This window comes from Schistocerca cancellata, chromosome 2 (assembly GCF_023864275.1).
Source record: "Schistocerca cancellata isolate TAMUIC-IGC-003103 chromosome 2, iqSchCanc2.1, whole genome shotgun sequence".
NCBI classification, from domain to species: domain Eukaryota; kingdom Metazoa; phylum Arthropoda; class Insecta; order Orthoptera; family Acrididae; genus Schistocerca; species Schistocerca cancellata.
The window spans coordinates 549,552,998-549,575,111 of record NC_064627.1 but is presented as its reverse complement, the minus strand read 5'-3'; the positions used below and the strand labels follow the sequence as shown (position 1 = coordinate 549,575,111).

The 22,114-nt window shown below is 44.9% G+C and overlaps 1 protein-coding gene across 1 annotated transcript in view; it reads right to left on the bottom strand.

Moving 5' to 3' along the window:
- Window positions 1-3,613: 3,613 nt before the first annotated feature.
- Window positions 3,614-22,114, bottom strand: part of LOC126162133 (glutamate receptor ionotropic, kainate 2-like) — a 179,665-nt gene continuing 161,164 nt past the window's right edge. Inside the window, exons 14-15 of the mRNA XM_049918427.1 lie at window positions 14,986-15,248; window positions 3,614-4,587 (exon numbers count right to left, since the gene is read on the bottom strand). Coding sequence (XP_049774384.1) covers window positions 4,420-4,587; window positions 14,986-15,248 — 431 coding nt within the window. The 3' untranslated portion in view covers window positions 3,614-4,419. The remainder of the gene's footprint in view (window positions 4,588-14,985; window positions 15,249-22,114) is intronic.

Below are 22,114 nucleotides of genomic sequence, written 5' to 3'. Positions count from 1 at the left end.
TATAATTTAAAAAAAAGTAATATAGAACAAGAATCCTCAAATCACTAAATTATAAAATATTATTTGTCATGTTTCTGTAACTATGGACGTGATTCTACCAAGTTCTGGATCTATAAGCTACCTCACGGAGTCTAATAAGATGCTATATAGAGTCAACATGTGTGTTACAGTTGCGGATGTGGTACTTGTATTTTATATAAATACGACGAAATATGTTTGGTTTATGACTTCGTACCATTTTTACACATGCTGACTCGGTGTGATTAGAATATTATGTGTACTCAGATATGTGACTGTGTCTTTTATGCTTAACTTGGTTTCTGATGCCTCGCTTTGTAAATTTGGTTTACTTTGTACAAGATCCTCTTTGTTTTGTAAGACTGAAGATGGTTATAACGGACCGAAATTAATAATATGGTATAAAAAATTTTGTTATCTTTAACTAGAAATTACATGTTACTTCTTGCTAATTGCGCACTTAAAAATATTCAGCGGCGGTGATGAATCTAAGTGGGTCAGGAAATGCAAACTATGTTCGTAGTCCGTCGATTTGTGTCGTGCTTATCAAGAAGCAGTTCTTCAAAGAAAGTTATTATGCAGTGTTAACAGTCTTTTTACGGTAAATGCACGTATTGTTTCAGTTGCTTAAGTCAGTCTGTTGTATGTTTGAGGCGAGTTCTATTGAGACAGAGGACAAATAACCTCCAACGCTATGTTGACGGGTAATAACTAATGCTGTGAGTGTAAAATTCAGGTATGGTCTGCAAAACACTACGTTTCTTCCAGCAGTAGGATATTACGCATAGAATAATTATACAAAGACTATAGTTATTATCCCCACCAACTTTTTTTTTACAGCCCTTGTTGAAAAACGTTATTTTGTAACACTTCTTGCCATCAGTTCAATAAACGAAAAAATGACATAGAAATACTTCATTTCAGAGCAAAAGGTGAAAAGTGAAATGCATTTTGATTTTTATTTCCATTAGCCTATATATTCTATCAAACATGATTTTCGCAGAGCGTTTTTTCTCTCTGCCCACTAGGTGCGAAGAGGTAAAGATGCACAATAACACGAGGTACAAGGCAAATAAAGATGCAAGTCTAATAAAAATGTGACAGTTGTTACAACGCCTCCTCCACAAACGTTTTTCTATTGCCTTTGAGTGATCCACTGTGCACTACATCTCAATTGCTCCGCTACTGCGATCAAAAGTTTGATGAAAATGGTTGTGTTCAATCCAAAACATGTAAACAGTTAGAGGTAGGTGGGGAACTGAAAGCTATCCCGTCTCTGAGTATCCATGAACATGGCAATCTAAACGAATTTTCCTCCACCCGGCGGATTAACGACGAGGGCTGGTGTACTTGCCACCCTGGATGTAGTTTTTGGGTGGTTTCCCACATACGACTAGGTGAATATCGGGCTGGTACCCGGTCCCTTCTCAATCACAAGATTTGCAAGCATTTCAAAAACGTTCTCACACTGTCATATGGGAAAACGCAGTCTAATGCAGTACATAGAATCTGTCTCGGGAGGATAGGGTGCAGCAAGAACGGCACCCGGTCACCCTTTCCCACTAACATAGCCAAACACAGATTAACACGTCGACCCCGTGAAGACTCGGGATAAGGGAAGGGAAAAGAAGGAGAATCGAAACGGATTTTCCGCAATTCATGATAGTCTTACTCTAAGTGACCTTCACTTGTTTCCAGAGTTGAAGACACTCGAAAATGTCTCCGAGGATCAAGAGATTGATGTAAAGTATTTGACATAGCAGGTGAAATCTTTTCTTCAGTCGAAAATAGAAAAGCTCGTTCCAGGGTTCACAAAATATGCGACGTATCGAAATATTTCAGTAAAATTCATCACACTGCTATGGAGTCATAGGATAAAGTTCTCCGGTGTTGGGGCTACTGAGTGGTCTTCATGAGGATTATCAATGTATTGGTAATTTAATGGCAGTATATCTATCTTTATACTGCTGCGTCGCATTGCTCTTGTTGACAATGGTGTCAAAGAACTCGTATTGTGGCTGGATGATGCAAACAGGGAAGAAGGAGACTGCTTAATTGGAAATAAATTTTCATATGATTGTTGTCACAATCTGCCGCCCGCATCTCGTAGTCGTGCGGTTCCCACGCCCGGGTTCCCGGGTTCGATTCCCGGCGGGGTCAGGGATTTTCTCTGCCTCGTGATGGCTGGGTGTTGTGTGCTGTCCTTAGGTTAGTTAGGTTTAAGTAGTTCTAAGTTCTAGGGGAATGATGACCATAGATGTTAAGTCGCATAGTGCTCAGAGCCATTTGAACCACAATCTGCCGCGACCATGCACCACTCATCCCGATCTAAAAATGAAAAATAAAAATATTAGTTTTTACACGGACCAATTACGTTAAGTGACCACTGCCTATGTTCGACATCAACCTGCAATAACCTCTCACAGAGGGTAAGTGACAGCACTGCCAGCGGAGCGTCTATAAAACGTGTAACGGGACGCAGTAACAGTACAGTCGTTGTCATAATGCGGACACGGTGCCATTTATCTGACATCCAAAAGAGCATAATCATTGGCTTTCGGGCCAAGGGTAGAAGCATTTCCGAAATGGCTGAGTTTGTAAACTGTTCTCCTCACGCTGTGGTTAAGTATTTTGCATGGCATCCATGCAGACCGCTGTTCATAGGTGACCTAGGCTGGAATTTGCACGCCAATAGCGCAACTGGAGGTCCACTAAGTGGTGACAGGTGGCCTATGCTACACCTGGCATAAAACTTCTGAAATAAAACAGCCTGCAACAATTGTCGGAAGTCCAGGACGGAGGAGGGAGTCTTATGGTCAATGGTATATTTTCGTGGGATTCCCTGGGTGGTTTCGTAATTCTGGAAGGTACAGTTTATCAACCACGTACGCATCTATTCTTGGGGACCATGTCCACCCTACATTTTTCCTCGGGATGATGGAATCAGGACAAAGCAATGCGTTACACAGTACGTGCGTGGTTCGAAGGGCACCAGGATGAGTTTACCATACTTCCATGGCCACCAAACCCCCGGATTAAAACCCAATCGAGAATCTGTGTGACCACCTCGATCGATCTCTTTGCGTCAGGTGTCCTCAACCGAGATATCTAGCGCTGCTGGACACGGCACTGGAGTCGGCATGGCTCCACTACCCAGTCGATGCCCTCGAGAACCTGATCGACTCTCTTCCTGGACATCGCCCAGTGATCCGCGCTGCAGTCGGAAGTTACAGCTAGTAGGTACGCGGCTGCAGTCAACCGATAGGCTATTGTCGGCACAGAAGATGACGACAGATTGTTGAGGAGGTGTGTGTTAATAGGATCTTTAATTATTTCAACCGTGTCTCTTATGTTTCTCTTAACAACAAGTGGGTCCTTAGCAAGAATATGAGTCTACAAGAACTTTTTTTTTAATGTTCTGTCACACTGGAATCGTTATGCTGTCCAAACCGTATCATACACTCGTAGTACTTTCAAACTCGGTGCTATACTTCATCAGTGAATATTGGAAACTATGTAAAAGTACCACAATGTTGCTGTCTAGGAGCATGTGACCTGTCGTTGCCTTGATCCAACTCGTTATGAAACTTGCGAGGGGTAGCATCAAGTTTCAGTTATAACATCGAAAAAAATTACATAATTAATTCTTTGTTTGAGCCATAGTATCGTAGCACGCCCTACATGAGCCAAAACGGAGTTGTACAGCCCACTGATAAAGTGAAATGCCGCGCGGGAAGTCGTCTTCAACAGCATCTCTATCGGTCTAGTCCAGATGGCCGAAGAAGTCAGGTGGGCTGGCCAAACACAATTGGAACTCGGTACATAGTACATGTCGAGCGAATTATTTGGCTGAAAAGTCGCTGACGGAACACAACCCGAACAGTTAGCTCTACCTACGCAATGAAAAATATTAAAAACAATACTTCAAGAATGAACCTCACGGCGCACTTTCATAACCAGAAGAATTTTACTGTAACTGACTACACCCATAAAAGCATATGACCGAAGGTGAAGGAATGTTGCAAGCATGTAGAAAGTTGCTCTCGAAACATACGTAGTGCCTCAAAAACATTTTTTTTTTTGGTTCGTATTTTTATCTTCCGGCTAAGACTCACAGTATACTGTAATTAGATGGATAACACAGAACCTGAAATTCAAACATGTTTCTGTTTCAGTGTAATGTTTCACGTGCCACGATAGTAACCCTACACTAATGTACGTTATTGAATCTTACGATACATGCTGGTGATTTAACCGCGATGAACAAAAATTCTGAGTGGCATGCTAGGGCAGGGCTTCACAGGATACAGAGTTCATCCACTTAGTGGAAAATCCCACGAAACCACATAGCCCAGGCAGCAGTATATTATAGAAGTAGTATCGCCACCGAGCTGACGCCGTCTAGCGGCTGCCGTAACGTAGCCCTTCCAAGTCCTCGCCGTCAACGTCCGCGTCGTTGTCGCCGCCGCCACCAGCGTCTGCGTCGTGCGTCTTGCGGACGGGCTTCTCGTCGTTGCTGCAGTTCATCGCGAACTTCAGCTCCGACGTCAGCGCCTCCCACTGCGTTATCTGCAAACATAGTGTAGCGTTAAGGGCAACATCTGAGCTCGTGACACCCATAGGAAATAGCTTACCGTGATTCGTTTTTCAAGAATTTCTAATTGAGATGTTTGGTTGTTGCTAATTTTGACTCTGTGAATCCACTAAGCAGCCTTTTTAATACTTTTCGCATAGGTTCGTACAAGAATAAGTACTCCTGAAATACACACTAGAAAGCGTTTGTCTACTTCAAGCTTTTTCCAAATGTTATCGGTGCTGTAGAACTCATAATTGATTGTGAAATGGTGATACAGAGAACTGGATTGATCAGTATACACATTGGTAGATAATGAACCTCAATGGTTTATGATTGGAGGGAGGAGGGCAACAAGTGGGAAAAATTCTTCAAGTTCAGCACAAATCTCTTGCCTTTATACGGCAAAGAACAACTGAGCTGCCAAGCACCATTGCGTTCCGCGGATTTATGAGAATGCAGCTGAGAAGCTGAAGAGTCACCGTGGAACTAGAGGCACTACATAACCAACCAATGGATTTGTTTTAAATAGAAACAAAGTTTGTTCTTGAAATAGCCGATTCCTGTTTGTATTCGTCTTAGACTGACGTGCTGGAAAGTTTTACTAGGCCAAGGCTATTACAGTTATTTTTACGACTGTGCAGGCTCATTTCTACGAGCCTCAGTGCTTGTAATTTTACCTGAAAAATATAAAAGTATTACATCAGTTGTCGGTTGTTTCTAGTTTTCACAGCGTACTATGAGACACAGAAATTTGCCGGCCGGAGTGGCCGTGCGGTTCTAGGCGCTACAGTCTGGAACCGAGCGACCGCTACGGTCGCAGGTTCGAATCCTGCCTCGGGCATGGATGTGTGTGTTGTCCTTAGGTTAGTTAGGTTTAATTAGTTCAAAGTTCTAGGGGACTAATGACCTCAGAAGTTAAGTCGCATAGTGCTCAGAGACATTTGAACCATTTATTCCGGAAATTAAAGTAGTGTGTTCAGTTGTTGAGTTATGGGCCCTACACACACACAATTTACCGACCAACCGATCAACAGATCGTACGTGTGTACGCTTGCTGCTACCGACACACCGGTATTCCTTGGCGGGCAGTTTGTTGGGAGTGACCACCCGACAGTCACCCTCCCCTCCCCCCTGCTCCCCCGCCACCAGCCACAGCCACTTCCCCTCACCGCCGTCACTTCTCCTAACAATTTGTGCCGAGTGTACCGCTGTCTTGCCAACCGCCCGATGAAAATTCGTCTTCTGTCACTGGGAGCAGGATAAATGCTTTTGAAATATGGCTATCATGACCGGGTGTGAGTGGGACGGAACTTTGATATTAATAGACCCCCATAATGCAACTTTAAATATAGGCGTATGCCCATATCATTACATATGTCACTTACTCACTGACGCCCCTCCCCCAAGCCAGTTACCCATTCACCACATCCGTGTCTCCATAGTTGTTTTCCCTATAATCCCTATTCCCCAAAACTCAAACCACTAATCTATTCCTCTCCTTCTCCTCCCACACACGTCTGTACTGAGCATATAAGACATCTTCACTAATTTACATACCCACACTGCTACACATACGCTCGCACACACACACACACACACACACACACACACACACACACACACACACACAAATGAAAGCAAATAAATGAAATAAAAATACGCATTCAGAGGTTGGCAACACTCTCAGCCTTCACGGAAAATCAAGCGAATAAACATTAATACTCTGCTGAGCGTGAAACAAATGTAATTGCAATTTGTTTCTGCTCAGAAGTTCTAGAAAGTGAAGCGAAGTGGAAATAACGCCAATATAGCGTATGGAAAGTAGTTTCAAAAAAGGCGAAAAATTGCGAAGAGTTAATGAACAATCAAGATTCTTTCGACGGCAACCTCCGCTAACAACGAGGGAAAATGAAGTAGATTGCAGAATATGCAAACAGGAGGCAGGAACACCGTAATTAAACTGAACGACAACTTTATAAAGAAATAATGTTTTTAATCTATGAAAATCATAAAGTACAAACATGATATGAACGTATACAGATGGCGGTAGTATCGTGTAAAGGAGGTACAAAAGGGCAGTGCATTGGCGAAGCTGTCATTTGTACTCAGGTGTTTCATGTGGAAAGGTTTCCGACTTGATTATGGCCGCACGACGGGAATGAACAGACTTAGGACGTGGAGTGGTAGTTAGAGCTAGAGGCATGTGACATTACAATTAGCAAAACATTAGAGAATTCAACGAGCGTCTAGAGTGGGCCCAGAATTCCAAATTTCAAGCATTTCCTCTCACCACCGATAGCACAGTGGCCGACGGCGTTCACTTAACGACCGAGAACAGCGGCTTTTATGTAGAGTTGTCAGTGCCAACAGACAAGCAACACTGTGTGAAATAACCGTAGAAATCAGTGTGGAACTTAGACGAACGTATCCGTTCGGACGCTGTGAGGGAAATTTGACAACGACGTGTTATGGCAGGCCACGACCGACGCGAGTGCCTTCCGCTAACGGCACGATATCTCCTGCAGCGCCTCTCCTGGTCTCGTGACCATATCGGTTGGAACCTAGACGACAGTAAACCCTGGTCTGATCAGACGAGCCCCGATTTCAGTCGGTAAGACTGATGCTAGGACTGGAATGTGGAGCAGGCCACTGGAAGCTATGGATCCAGGTTGTTGGGTGTTGTGTGATGTCCTTAGGTTAGTTAGGTTTAAGTAATTCTAAGTTCTAGGGGACTGATGACCATAGATGTTAAGTCCCATAGTGCTCAGAGCCATTTGAACCATTTTTTGATCCAGGTTGTCAACAAGCCACTGTGCCAGTCGGTGATTGCTCGATAATGGTGTGGGCCGTGGTCACATGGAATGGACTGGGTCCTCTAGTCCAACTTAACCTATCGTTTACTTGAAATGATTATGTTCGACTACTGGGAGACCGTTTGCAGCTATTCATGGACTTCCCAAATAACAATGGAATTTTTATGGATGACATGCTGCGAGTCACCGGGCCACAATTGTTCGCAACTGATTTGAAGCACATTCCGGACAGTTCTAGCGACTGGCTTGTACAGTCAGGTCGCCCGACATGAATCCCATAGAACATCTATGGGGTATAATCGAGAAGGTCAGTTCGCACCGGCGACATTTTTCCAATTGTGGACGGCTATACAGGCGGCATGGTTCAGTATGTATGCAAGGGATACCTAACGACTTGTTGAGTCCATGCCACGTAGAGTTGCTGCAGTAGGAGGTCCGACACGACTTTAGGAGGTATCCCCTCACTATGGATCGGTAATTTCCAGAATGACCACAGAACATGCTTAACAAATAAAAGCGAAATCGTCTGGTGTAAAATACTCTTCAATTAATTATAGTAAGCCTAAGACGAAAAAAAACCAATAATAATTGCTGCTGCGGAAGAAGGCATGCGAACAAACATATTTTGAAGATGGACTTTCTGGAGAAGTTTTAAAAAAATGGCTCTGAGCACTATGGGACTTAACATCTGAGGTCATCAGTCCCCTAGAACTTAGAACTACTTACACCTAACTAATCTAAGGACATAACACACATCCATGCCCTTGGCAGGATTCGAACCTGCGACCGTAGTGGTCGCCTGGTTCCAAACTGAAGTGCCCAGAACCGCTCGGCCACACCAGCCGGCGGAGAAGTTTAAAGATTGTACATGTTTGTGGGACACATTGTGCAAGGAGTATGGCAATTGAGACCGAGAAAATGAAGCACTTGTTTAATTTTTTAAGGAATGTGCAAAGTTTTTAAGTGGCGCACAGAAACAAAAAATATATATATATATTAAATAAATAAAAGTCCGCCCACTGTATTTCGGTTTTTAAATTTAATTTCCGATAGGTGGTGGAAATAAAAGTACAAACAAAAATACAGGTACTCGACAGGCTCTTATTCGTAAAATATTCTTGATTCATTGCTAGAAGTATAAAAAAAGCACCCTATCGTCACGGCTACTGCTACAAAGAACAAAGTGTAGAATTTTGACACAGCTCAAACAGTTGCTAAATGTTTCATTTCTAATGTACGTGTTGCTGTATTTATTACATGATGTGCGCCACGAACATTTGTAGTCTTTCTACTTCCAATCTGTAATGAGCTCCTTAAGCTTATAGGAGACATCTTCTATGCTACAAATATTAGTAAATATATAAAATTTACATGAACGCCATTTGTTTTTATTTGAGATTTATTTCTTCGGTAAATAACGTTGTCGGTTTCAGGAATAATTTCACACAATAACTGTGGAGATATAGCTAAAGTGAACTATAGGTCTTGATAAGTTCTGTCAGTACCGGAACTAAGAACCTTAACACAGTTAAGAGCCTCTCCTCACAGGTTACAGCTTCTATCAACACTCTAATTGTATTCGTTTTCGTCTGAAGTGGCTTGACGAGTTTTAGCAGCCCAGAAAACTACTTCTTGTTCATTCTAAAATAAAAAAATAAAAAAAAGTCGGAAATCGTCGAATGCCAGATCCTTCAGTAACGAAGCGTGTGTGAATTTCTTTGTTTAAGGTTCAAATGGTTCTGAGCACTATGGGACTCAACATCTTAGGTCATAAGTCCCCTAGAACTTAGAACTACTTAAACCTAACTAACCTAAGGACATCACACACACCCATGCCCGAGGCAGGATTCGAACCTGCGACCGCGGTTCCGGACTGCAGCGCCAGAACCGCACGGCCACCACGGCCGGCTTTGTTTAAGAAAGTAATTTCTTTTCCTATCGCTTTCTCTGACATTTGCAGACCTCCTCAGTTCTAAAACAACCAAGGAAAAGGCAAGTTTTTTTGTCTTTGTTGCACTGAGCAGCACGTCGAGCAATGTGATGTCAACAAATCTAACGTAAACAGCAAGCAGCCAGCGCTAGGGACAGGGCGACGTTGCGATCGCTGCGTTCTGTTTGTCGGTCCGAGTAGAGGCTGCCACCAAGTGGCTCGGCTGGTCGGTCGCCCGATAAATCAGTGCGTGTGTTTAGCGGTGCCGGAGTGGCAGAACAAATGTAATTGCTGTCTGATGCTAATCTAGAGCTATAGTTACTGTTTTTATACTGGTAACATAATATTTCTGTGGGATTTATATTTAGGCCACTTAATACTGTGCTGCCACCAAAGTGTTCAGTTGGTTAGTCCCCCGACAAATCAGTGCGTGTGTTTAGCGGTGCCAGAGTGGCACAACAATATTAACTGCTATCTGATATTAATCTAGAGCCGAAGTTATGGTTTTTGTACTGGTAAAATTATTATTTTACGGGATTTGTATTTAGGCCTCTTAATGCGGTGGTTCACTCGAGGACAGATGTACAAGAAACTTAAATCTAGGCTGAACTTAAGACTAGGCTGAATCTAAATTTCGCCATGCTTCCTTCGTCGAATGGTAGGACATGTGGTTCTGGGTCACAATGGGCGAGTACTGGCCTGCATAAGGCGAATGAGGGGACAGCCGGTCGATTAAAGCCTGACTGCTCGAAATGCGAGTTGCGTGGAACGAGGGAAAACAAGCGAAGAAGTTCGTGTGCATTCTTTTGTTCCACGTAACTCGCACCAGTGACAATAAGAGGTAGTGATCAGAGCTTGATTTTCTTAGCAAAACATTAATGGCCAATGACTATGATATCTTTTCTATAAATGGGGCGTTCAGGGGAAGAGGAATAATAATAATAATAATAATAATAATAATAATAATAATAATGCAAACAAGACTAGACTAGACTAATGGACCACATAAACAGAATCTTTGGACGAATGGTATATATACTACATTTTTCAGTCAAAAAAAGACAAAAGAATTCTTCCGAGCTGTGACGCACATACCTGAGCTCCTCGATGCTGTGAGAATATATAGGATGATTTTGTTAAATGGGGGGAAACTTAGAAAACGATCCTGAGAGGAAAAGGAACAAAAACGTTTCTATGGATATATGGCTAGAAATGCTTCCAAAAGGAGGTACACCCACTCGAAGGTGGAGATAAAAGATCTTTGACAGTGACTCCGGTATCAGTGCTGGATAGGTGGCCTGCCATTATGTGGATAAGCCAGAAAACCGCGTGGAACATTCCCCCTGAACAGCAACCTCTATGGAGGATGACCCTGGTACGGTGGCAGCGAAAGATCAGCATCTATTCAGCCACAGTGAGTGGACGGGGATTATTGGCCACCTCCCCGTGAGACCAGTCATCGTACCACATCGCCTGGCCACATAGCCTCACAGTCGATGCATATAAGAACTTCCTGTGGTTGACCTTCCCTCCACTGTTGGAAGACATGCCTTTATTGATACAAACGGTAATGTGGCTACACATCAAAAAAAGTTTTGCATCGCCTCGGTTCCAAGAGTCCCGGAACATGTACAGAAAATTGGAATAAAGAGCAACATAAACATCATTTCCGTCTTTTTTATTACTCATGAAAACCACACATTCCATGTTGTACCACAATACAGCAAGACCTTCAGAGGTGGTGGTCCAGATTGCTCTACACACTGGTACCTCTAATACCCAGCAGCACGTCCTCTTGCACTGATGCATGCCTGTATTCGTCGTCGCATACTATCCACAAGTTCATCAAGGCACTGTTGGTCTAGATTGTCCCATTCCTCAACATTGATTCGGCGTAGGTCTCTCAGAGTGGTTTGTGGGTCATGTCGTCCATTAACAGCGCTTTTCAATCTATCCCAGGCATGGTCGATTGGGTTTATGTCTGGAGAACATGCTGGTCACGCTAGCTAGATGTCGTTATCCTGAAGGAAGTCATTCACAAGATGTGCACGATGGGGGCGCGAATTGTCGTCCATGATGACGTACGCCTCGCCAATATGCTGCCGATATGGTTGCACTATCGGTTGGAGATGCCATTCACGTATTGTACAGCCGTTATGGCGCCTTCCATGACCACCAGCGGCGTACGTCGGCCCCACATAATGCCACCCCAAAACAGCAGGGAACCTCCACCATGCTGCACTCGCTGGACAGTGTGTCTAAGGCGTTCAGCCTGACCGAGTTGCTTCCAAACATGTCTCCGACGATTGTCTGGTTGAAGGTATAAGCGACACTCACCAGTGAAGAGAACGTGGTACCAATCCTGAGCGGTCCATTCGGCATGTGGTTGGGCCCATCTGTACCGCGCTGCATGGTGTCGTGGTTGCAAAGATGGATCTCGCCATGGACGTCTGGAGTGAAGTTACCCATCACGCAGCCTATTGCGCAAAGTTGAGTCGTAACATGGCGTCCTGTGGCGGCACGAAAAGCGTTATTCAACATGGTGGCGTTGCTATCAGGGTTCCACAATCCGTAGATAGCGGTCATCCACTGCAGTAGTAGCCCTTGGGCGGCCTGAGCGAGGCATGTCATTGACAGTTCCTGTCTTCCTGTATCTCCTCCATGTCGGAACAACATCGCTTTGGTTCACTCTGAGATACCTGGACACTTCCCTTGTTGAGAGCCCTTGCTGGTACAAAGCAACAATGCGGACGCGATCGAACCGCGGTATTGACCGTCTAGGCATGGTTGAACTACAGACAACACGAGCCATGTACCTCCTTCCTGGTGGATGACTGGAACTGATCGGCTGTCGGACCCCCTCCGTGTAATAGGCGCTGCTCATGCATGGTTATTTACATCTTTGGACGAGTTTAGTGACATCTCTGTAGAGTCAAAGGGACTGTGTCTGTGATACAATATCGATAGTCAACGTCTTTCTTCAGGAGTTCTGGGAACCGGGTGATGCAAAATTTGTTTGATGTGTATATATGACGGTGCTCCTGCTCACTGCCGTCTTGAGTGTGGAGAAAAAATATTAGTATAGACAGATAACTTCAATTCACCTGCAAGTTTTCATGTGAGCTTTCAGTCGTTGAAACCTACACTGTCAAGGGTTTTTTGTCTCCGTCTTAAAGAGCGTGTACCTTCCTTGGAATGCGTTTCAGACTATATGTCCATTTGATCCTGCAGTTGGTCCCAATTTGCCAAAATAGACCTCTATGAAGTGACGTGCGTTCGTGGCAAAGTATACCTGGGGGGAAACTGGAAGTGCAATAAAAGGTCAAGTTAAAGTGCACGAACGCCATTATCGTTTAAGGAAAATATTAAAATCAGTGACAGCGGAGCACTGAGGAGGATCTAATGAGGTTACAAAAGTTGCGGCATTGTTTCGGATTAAAAACAGTAACCCAGGAAGTGTAGAATATATTTCTTTTATTGCTGCCGATGACCACAAAACTTTTGGTCCTTAGATTACCGGTTTCGGTCAACAATGACAATCATCACATCTGTTTTGCAATATGTCTTAATATAATGCCACTGCGGCTTTATTACATTAGGGCATGTTATAAATCAGATCTGAAGGTGGTCATTGCTGACCGAAACCTGTGGTCTAAGGACCAAAAGTTTTGTGATCACTGGTGGGAATAAAAGAAATACATTCTAATCAGATTATACAAGACAGAAAAGCTTGTGAATATGTTACAGGGGAGACCGTGCTGATAAGAAAAAAATCGATACATTGCACCGTTCCAAGTTATTTAACATTGGTGTAAGTCAATAAGGCCGTCGCGCAGGCAAATTGAAGCATTTGCATGCGCTAAATTGCCGCAATAAAAGGCTGTGGGTCAGTGGGTTACCACTTGTTCAAGTGTTCATTACCAGTTAAAACGTGCCTTTTCGGAAGTTACAGATTGAAGTTATGTGAACCAAAGAAAGAACATGTTTGTCGACACTGTCTAGGGCAGGCTTCTTGAATTTGCACGCAACGACCTCATTGGCTAATTTAGATGCTAAGTAACTCGGAAATGGCACAATGTATGGATTTTTTTTTTTGAATGACTTCTCAGTACGACCTTCCCTGCAACATCCTTACAAGCTCTTCAGACTGTTTCTGACCACACTGTGGATTGTGACAACATACTTGTGCTATACAGATGAAGTGATATTCAAAGTATGCGAAGCAGTTACAATACCGAAAAATAAATACAATTTCAATAGAGGTACGACCATAAGCTCCTGTTTTCGTGGTTACCCGCTGTCATGCAAATGATACGGGGAACGAGGAACTACCAGGAAACAACCGAGGTGCGACAACATTAATATTTTAGATTCTTCCTGTCCTTTAGTATGTGCTTTCAGTGTTTACCCAGTGAAGTCGTACCACCAATAACAAAACTTAACGCCGTCCGAACGGGTCTCGGCAGACACTAACGGTGCTGACCGAACGCCGTGTCAAAAAATGGTTCAAATGGCTCTGAGCACTATGGGACTTAACTTCTGAGGTCATCAGCCCCCTAGAACTTAGAACTACTTAAACCTAACTAACCTAAGAACATCACACACATCCATTCCCGAGGCAGGATTCGAACCTGCGACCGTAGCGGTCGCGGTTCCAGACTGAAGCGCCTAGAACCGCTCGGCCACCTCGGCCGGCGAACGCCGTGTCATCCTTAGGCTTTAGGCGTCACTGGATGCGGATATGGATGGGCGTGAGGTGAGCACACCGCTCTCCCGGCTGTTGTCAGCTTTTGTGACCGAAGCAGCTACTTCGAAATCAGGTAGCTTCTGGATCTGCCTCAAAAGGACTGAGTGCATCCCGCGTACCAATAGCGCTCCCAAGACTGGACGGTCACCTATCCAAGAGCTAGCCAAGGCCGCAGTGCTTAATTTCGCTGATTTGAGGGGAACCGGTGTTACCACTGAGGGAGCGCCGTTACTTACCAGCAATAGCAGCATTTTACCGAGTACGCTCACTTCTCCAGGAGGAGTGCAGGGTAAAGGCGAGTCTGTCTTTCACAGTGATCAGTCGTGCAGGGACACCAGAGAAATTCTGAAGAATATCCCAGCGCAGGGAGCGAAACGTAGACCTTTAAAGAAGTTTGAAGAGGAGCGTATGCGAGCTAATGAGTCAGAAGATTTTACCATCAAATGACTTACTGTTAGTTATCGAGTGCAGTCAGCCGGAGTGGCCAAGCGGTTCTAGGCGCTACAGTCTGGAACCGCGCGACCGCTACGGTCACAGGTTCGAATCCTGCCTCGGGCATGGATGTGTGTGATGTCCTTATGTTAGATGTTAGGTTTAAGTAGTTCTAAGTTCTAGGGGGCTGATTACCTCAGAAGTTAAGTCCCATAGTATTCGGAGCCATTTGGCCTTTTTTTTTTTTTTTTTTTTTTTTTACCGGGTGCACCTATCTCTAATGCCTCTAATGCGTAATCAAGTATAGCTATAGGGGTAAGCGTTCTACAGTATTCAATACTTTAATGCTAGTCATATTTTTTTTCTTCTAATTGGACTTTCAGTGATTGCTGGAATCACGCTGAGCTTTTCACTACAAAAATATTGTCAGGAGGTAGGTGAGTGCGCCAATGGTTGAAGAGTGGCTGACCTTCTCTTCGACGGCGATGGTGCGACAGTTCCACAGCAGCTCGAGAACTGCGACGAAGAAGGCGGCCAGGGTGCCGAAGAAGAGCACGAGGAAGACGCCGCCCACGTTGAGGATGCCCAGCTCCGCGCTGTCGACCGTGTCCACGTCGGAGGGGCACTCCTTGCCCTCGGGCGCCTTCCACCAGCGCGTCTTGAGCGCGCTCAGGTTGCCGCGTTCCTGCAGCGTCAGCACGGCGCTGCTCACCGCCGTCCGGAACGGCGAGTCTGTGCCCACAAAGTACACGGCTTAGCTTACACCAAAATGTCAAAATGGTTCAAATGGCTCTGAGCTCTATGCGACTCAACTGCTGAGGTCATCAGTCGCCTAGAACTTAGAACTAATTAAACCTAACTAACCTAAGGACAGCACACAACACCCAGCCATCACGAGGCAGAGAAAATCCCTGACCCCGCCGGGAATCGAACCCGGGAACCCGGGCGTGGGAAGCGTGAACGCTACCGCATGACCACGAGATGCGGGCAGCAAAATGTCGACCTCAAGTTCGTAAGAGGCGGAGCTTAGAAGGAAAGCGGGCGTCGCCTTACAGGACCTTACATGAAATGCATTCGCAGTTGCGAATATGGACAACCATCAGCTGTATAATTGAGCGACGACAATGAAAATTTGTACCGGATCGGGACTCGAACCCAGAGCGGTCACGTTACCATTAGGTATGTGTCACGGCCAGACCCAAAATTCCATATTTCGTCAACCTTGCATGTCCGAAGGAACACTGCTTTGTACTTCGAACAACACAGACACTACAATATGAAATTCTTCCGTGAAGCCTGAGATGATCAGGGGGAGACGGCAGTCTACATGCGGTTTGTAGGAAGCAGATGCTATGTTACTGGCATTGGACTCACACGTATGATCTGTCTTTTATTCTGTTATCTACATTCATTAGCACTACACTCCTGGTATTGAAATAAGAACACCGTGAATTCATTGTCCCAGGAAGGGGAAACTTTATTGACACACTCCTGGGGTCAGATACATCACATGATCACACTGACAGAACCACAGGCACATAGACACAGGCAACAGAGCATGCACAATGTCGGCACTAGTACAGTGTATATCCACCTTTCGCAGCAATGCAGGCTGCTATTCTCCCATGGAGACGATCGTAGAGATGCTGGATGTAGTCCTGTGGAACGGCTTGCCATGCCATTTCCACCTGGCGCCTCAGTTGGACCAGCGTTCGTGCTGGACGTGCAGACCGCGTGAGACGACGCTTCATCCAGTCCCAAACATGCTCAATGGGGGACAGATCCGGAGATCTTGCTGGCCAGCGTAGTTGACTTACACCTTCTAGAGCACGTTGGGTGGCACGGGATACATGCGGACGTGCATTGTCCTGTTGGAACAGCAAGTTCCCTTGCCGGTCTAGGAATGGTAGAACGATGGGTTCGATGACGGTTTGGATGTACCGTGCACTATTCAGTGTCCCCTCGACGATCACCAGTGGTGTACGGCCAGTGTAGGAGATCGCTCCCCACACCATGATGCCGGGTATTGGCCCTGTGTGCCTCGGTCGTATGCAGTCCTGATTGTGGCGCTCACATGCACGGCGCCAAACACGCATACGACCATCATTGGCACCAAGGCAGAAGCGACTCTCATCGCTGAAGACGACTCGTCTCCATTCGTCCCTCCATTCACGCCTGTCGCGACACCACTGGAGGCGGGCTGCACGATGTTGGTGCGTGAGCGGAAGACGGCCTAACGGTGTGCGGGACCGTAGCCCAGCTTCATGGAGACGGTTGCGAATGGTCCTCGCCGATACCCCAGGAGCAACAGTGTCCCTAATTTGCTGGGAAGTGGCGGTGCGGTCCCCTAAGGCACTGCGTAGGATCCTACGGTCTTGGCGTGCATCCGTGCGTCGCTGCGGTCCGGTCCCAGGTCGACGGGCACGTGCACCTTCCGCCGACCACTGGCGACAACATCGATGTACTGTGGAGACCTCACGCCCCACGTGTTGAGCAATTCGGCAGTACGTCCACCCGGTCTCCCGCATGCCCACTATACGCCCTCGCTCAAAGTCCGTCAACTGCACATACGGTTCACGTCCACGCTGTCGCGGCATGCTACCAGTGTTAAAGACTGCGATGGAGCTCCGTATGCCACGGCAAACTGGCTGACACTGACGGCGGCGGTGCACAAATGCTGCGCAGCTAGCGCCATTCGACGGCCAACACCGCGGTTCTTGGTGTGTCCGCTGTGCCGTGCGTGTGATCATTGCTTGTACAGCCCTCTCGCAGTGTCCGGAGCAAGTATGGTGGGTCTGACACACCGGTGTCAATGTGTTCTTTTTTCCATTTCCAGGAGTGTATTTTGACGTTTTTATCAACTGAGTTTCACATGTGCTCTGTCACTTACATATGGCACGTTTCCAGTTAGCTATACAGGGTGGTCCATTGACAATGACCGGGACAAATATCTCACGAAATAAGCATCAAATGAAAAAAACTACAAAGAACGAAACTTGTCCAGCTTGAAGGGGGAAACCAGATGGCGCTATGGTTGGCCGGCTACATGGCGCTGTCATAGGTCAAACGGATATCAACTGCGTTTTTTTAAAAATAGGAACCCCCATTTTTATTACATGTTCGTGTAGTACGTAAAGAAATATGAAAGTTTTAGTTGGACTACTTTTTTCGCTTTGTGATAGATGGCGCTGTAATAGTCACAAACGTGTAAGTACGTGGTAGCACGTAACATTCCGCCAGTGCGGACGATATTTGCTTCGTGATACATTACCCATGTTTAAATGGACCGTTTACCAATTGCGGAAAAGGTCGATATTGTGTTGATGTATGGCTATTGTGATCAAAATGCCCAAGTGGCGTGTGCTATGTATGCAGCACGGTATCCTGGACGACAGCATCCAAGTGTCTGGAGTGTTCGCCGGATAGTTACGTTATTTAAGGAATAGCAAGTATTCAGCCACATGTGAAACATCAATCACGATGTGCAACAAATGATGATGCCCAAGTAGGTGTTTTAGCTGCTGTCGCGGCTAATCCGCACATCAGTAGCAGACAAACTGCGCGAGAATCGGGAATCTCAAAAACGCCGGTGTTGAGAATGCTACATCAACATCGATTGCACCCGCACCATATTTCTATGCACCAGGAATTGCATGGCGGCCACTTTGAACGTCGTGTACCGTTCTGCCACTGGGAACAAGAGAAATTACGGGACGATGACAGATTTTTTGCACGCGTTCTATTTAGCGACGAAGCGTCTTTCACCAACAGCGGTAACGTAAACCGGCATAATATGCACTATTGGGTAACGGAAAATCCATGATGGCTGCGACCTTGGCGGGTTAATGTATGGTGCGGCATTATGGGAGGAACGATAAATTGCTCCCATTTTATCGATGGCAATTTATATGGTGCAATGTATGCTGATTTCCTACGTAATGTTCTACCGATGTTACTACAAGATGTTTCACTGCACGGTAGAATGGCGATGTACTTCCAACATGATGGATGTCCGGCACATAGCCCGCGTGCGGTTGAAGCGGTATTGAATAGCACATTTCATGACAGGTGGATTGGTCGTCGAAGCGCCTCACGTTACCGGATCTGACGTCCCCGGGTTTCTTTCAGTGGGGAAGTTGAAAGATATTTGCTATCGTGATCGACCGACAACGCCTGACAACATGCGTCAGCGCATTGTCAATACATGTGCGAACATTACGGAAGGCGAACTACCCGCTGTTGAGAGGAATGTAGTTACACGTATTGCCAAATGCACTGAGGTTGACGGACATCATTTTGAGCAATTAATGCATTAATGTGATATTTACAGGTAATCACGCTGTAACAGCATGCGTTCTCAGAAATGATAAGTTCACAAAGGTACATGTATCACGTTGGAACAACCGAAATAAAATGTTCAAACGTACCTACGTTCTGCATTTTAATTTAAAAAACCTATCTGTTACCAACTGTTCGTCTAAAATTGTGAGGCATATGTTTGTGACTATTACACCGCAATCTACCACAAAGCGAAAAAGTGGCACAACTAAAACATTCATATTTCTTTACGTACTACACGAATATGTAATAAAAAATGGGGTTTCCCATTTTTAAAAAAACGCAGTTGATATCCGTTTGACCTATGGCAGCACCAACTAGCGGGCCAACCATAGCGCCATCTGGTTTCCCCCTCGAAGCTAGACAAGTTTCGTTCTTTGTAGTTTTTTCGTTTGACGCTTATTTCGTGAGTATTTGACCAGGTCACGATCAATAGACCACCCTGTATAAGTCAGATCCCTTTCTTGTACTTATAACTTCATTCCCCTGTTAGTTTTATAGTTTCAAAATTAGCTGGAGGTAGGCACAAGCTTCTAGGATTTTATTCATAAATTAATACCAGTTGCATAGGATCTGCTTCGTACAAACGGCATGTTACCAGTGCAGGACGTAATACAGGCCTCTGCCTTGTAATTTTAGCTTTATGCCATTAGTATCTTTATATCTTAAACACTATTTGGTTTTTGAGATTTCTGGTGTACGATGCTTTCGACAAGTCTGCAAACAACTCCTTACTGTTATTGTTTTGGTAATTGCGAAAGCATGTTGTTTCATGATTACAGCTGTAGATGCTTTCCTATGCTTATTCACCGCATTTTATATTTTCAATGATATGTTACTGATATACATTAAAGTTACCGCGTAAAGTCAAGCACCGGCACGCCAGTCGGGAACGACTGTGCAGAGAAGGCTGTGAGAAGTCAGCCAGTCGCACGCTGAGTGGACCTCCCGGTCACAGACTGCGCAGCCCCTCCCGCCGGAGGCTCGAGTCCTCGCTCGGGCATGAGTGTATATGTTTTTCTTAGCATAAGTTAGTTTAAGTAGCGTGTAAGTCTAGGGAGCGATGATCGAAGCAGTTTGGTTCCTTAGGAATTCACACACATTTGAACATATTAAGTATTGTAATTTTCTTTTTGTAATAAAACTCATTAATACGACTTGTTTGATTCTTTGTCTTGCGATCCGAGTTTGCAGGATACCTAGGCACTACAATTAATGTTCTTTATACCACCCCCCCATGAACCATGGACCTTGCCGTTGGTGGGGAGGCTTGCGTGCCTCAGCGATACAGATGGCCGTACCGTAGGTGCAACCACAACGGAGGGGTATCTGTTGAGAGGCCAGACAAACATGTGGTTCCTGAAGAGGGGCAGCAGCCTTTTCAGTATGTGCAGGGGCAACAGTCTGGATGATTGACTGATCTGGCCTTGTAACATTAACCAAAACGGCCTTGCTGTGCTGGTACTGCGAACGGCTGAAAGCAAGGGGAAACTACAGCCGTAATTTTTCCCGAGGACATGCAGCTCTACTGTATGATTAAATGATGATGGCGTCCTCTTGGGTAAAATATTCCGGAGGTAAAATAGTCCCCCATTCGGATCTCCGGGCGGGGACTACTCAAGAGGACGTCGTTATCAGGAGAAAGAAAACTGGTGTTCTACGGATCGGAGCGTGGAATGTCAGATCACTTAATCGGGCAGGTAGGTTAGAAAATTTAAAAAGGGAGATAGATAGGTTAAAGTTAGATATAGTGGGAATTAGTGAAGTTCGGTGGCAGGAGGAACAAGACTTTTGGTCAGGTGATTACAGGGTTATAAATACAAAATCAAATAGGGGTAATGCAGGAGTAGGTTTAATAATGAATAAAAAAATAGGAGTGCGGGTTAGCTACTACAAACAGCATAGTGAACGCATTATTGTGGCCAAGATAGACACAAAGCCCATGCCTACTACAGTAGTACAAGTTTATATGCCAACTAGCTCTGCAGATGATGAAGAAATAGATGAAATGTATGACGAGATAAAAGAAATTATTCAGGTAGTGAAGGGAGACGAAAATTTAATAGTGATGGGTGACTGGAATTCGTCAGTAGGAAAAGGGAGAGAAGGAAACATAGTAGGTGAATATGGACTGGGGGGAAGGAATGAAAGAGGAAGCCGCCTTGTAGAATTTTGCACAGAGCATAACTTAATCATAGCTAACACTTGGTTCAAGAATCATGAAAGGAGGCTGTATACATGGAAGAAGCCTGGAGATACTGACAGGTTTCAGATAGATTATATAATGGTAAGACAGAGATTTAGGAACCAGGTTTTAAATTGTAAGACATTTCCTGGGGCAGATGTAGATTCTGACCACAATCTATTGGTTATGAACTGCAGATTGAAACTGAAGAAACTGCGAAAAGGTGGGAATTTAAGGAGATGGGACCTGGATAAACTGAAAGAACCAGAGGTTGTAGAGAGTTTCAGGGAGAGCATTAGGGAACAATTGACAGGAATGGGGGAAAGAAATACAGTAGAAGAAGAATGGGTAGCTCTGAGGGATGAAGTGGTGAAGGCAGCAGACGATCAAGTAGGTAAAAAGACGCGGGCTAATAGAAATCCTTGGGTAACAGAAGAAATATTGAATTTAATTGATGAAAGGAGAAAATATAAAAATGCAGTAAATGAAGCAGGCAAAAAGGAATACAAACGTCTCAAAAATGAAATCGACAGGAAGTGCAGAATGGCTAAGCAGGGATGGCTAGAGGACAAATGTAAGGATGTAGAGGCTTGTCTCACTAGGGGTAAGATAGATACTGCCTACAGGAAAATTAAAGAGACCTTTGGAGAGAAGAGAACCACTTGTATGAATATCAAGAGCTCAGATGGCAACCCAGTTCTAAGCAAAGAAGGGAAAGCAGAAAGGTGGAAGGAGTATATAGAGGGTTTATACAAGGGCGATGTACTTGAGGACAATATTATGGAAATGGAAGAGGATGTAGATGAAGATGAAATGGGAGATAAGATACTGCGTGAAGAGTTTGACAGAGCACTGAAAGACCTGAGTCAAAACAAGGCCCCGGGAGTAGACAACATTCCATTAGAACTACTGATGGCCTCGGGAGAGCCAGTCATGACAAAACTCTACCATCTGGTGAGCACGATGTATGAGACAGGCGAAATACCCTCAGACTTTAAGAAGAATATAATAATTCCAATCCCAAAGAAAGCAGGTGTTGACAGATGTGAAAGTTACCGAACTATCAGTTTAATAA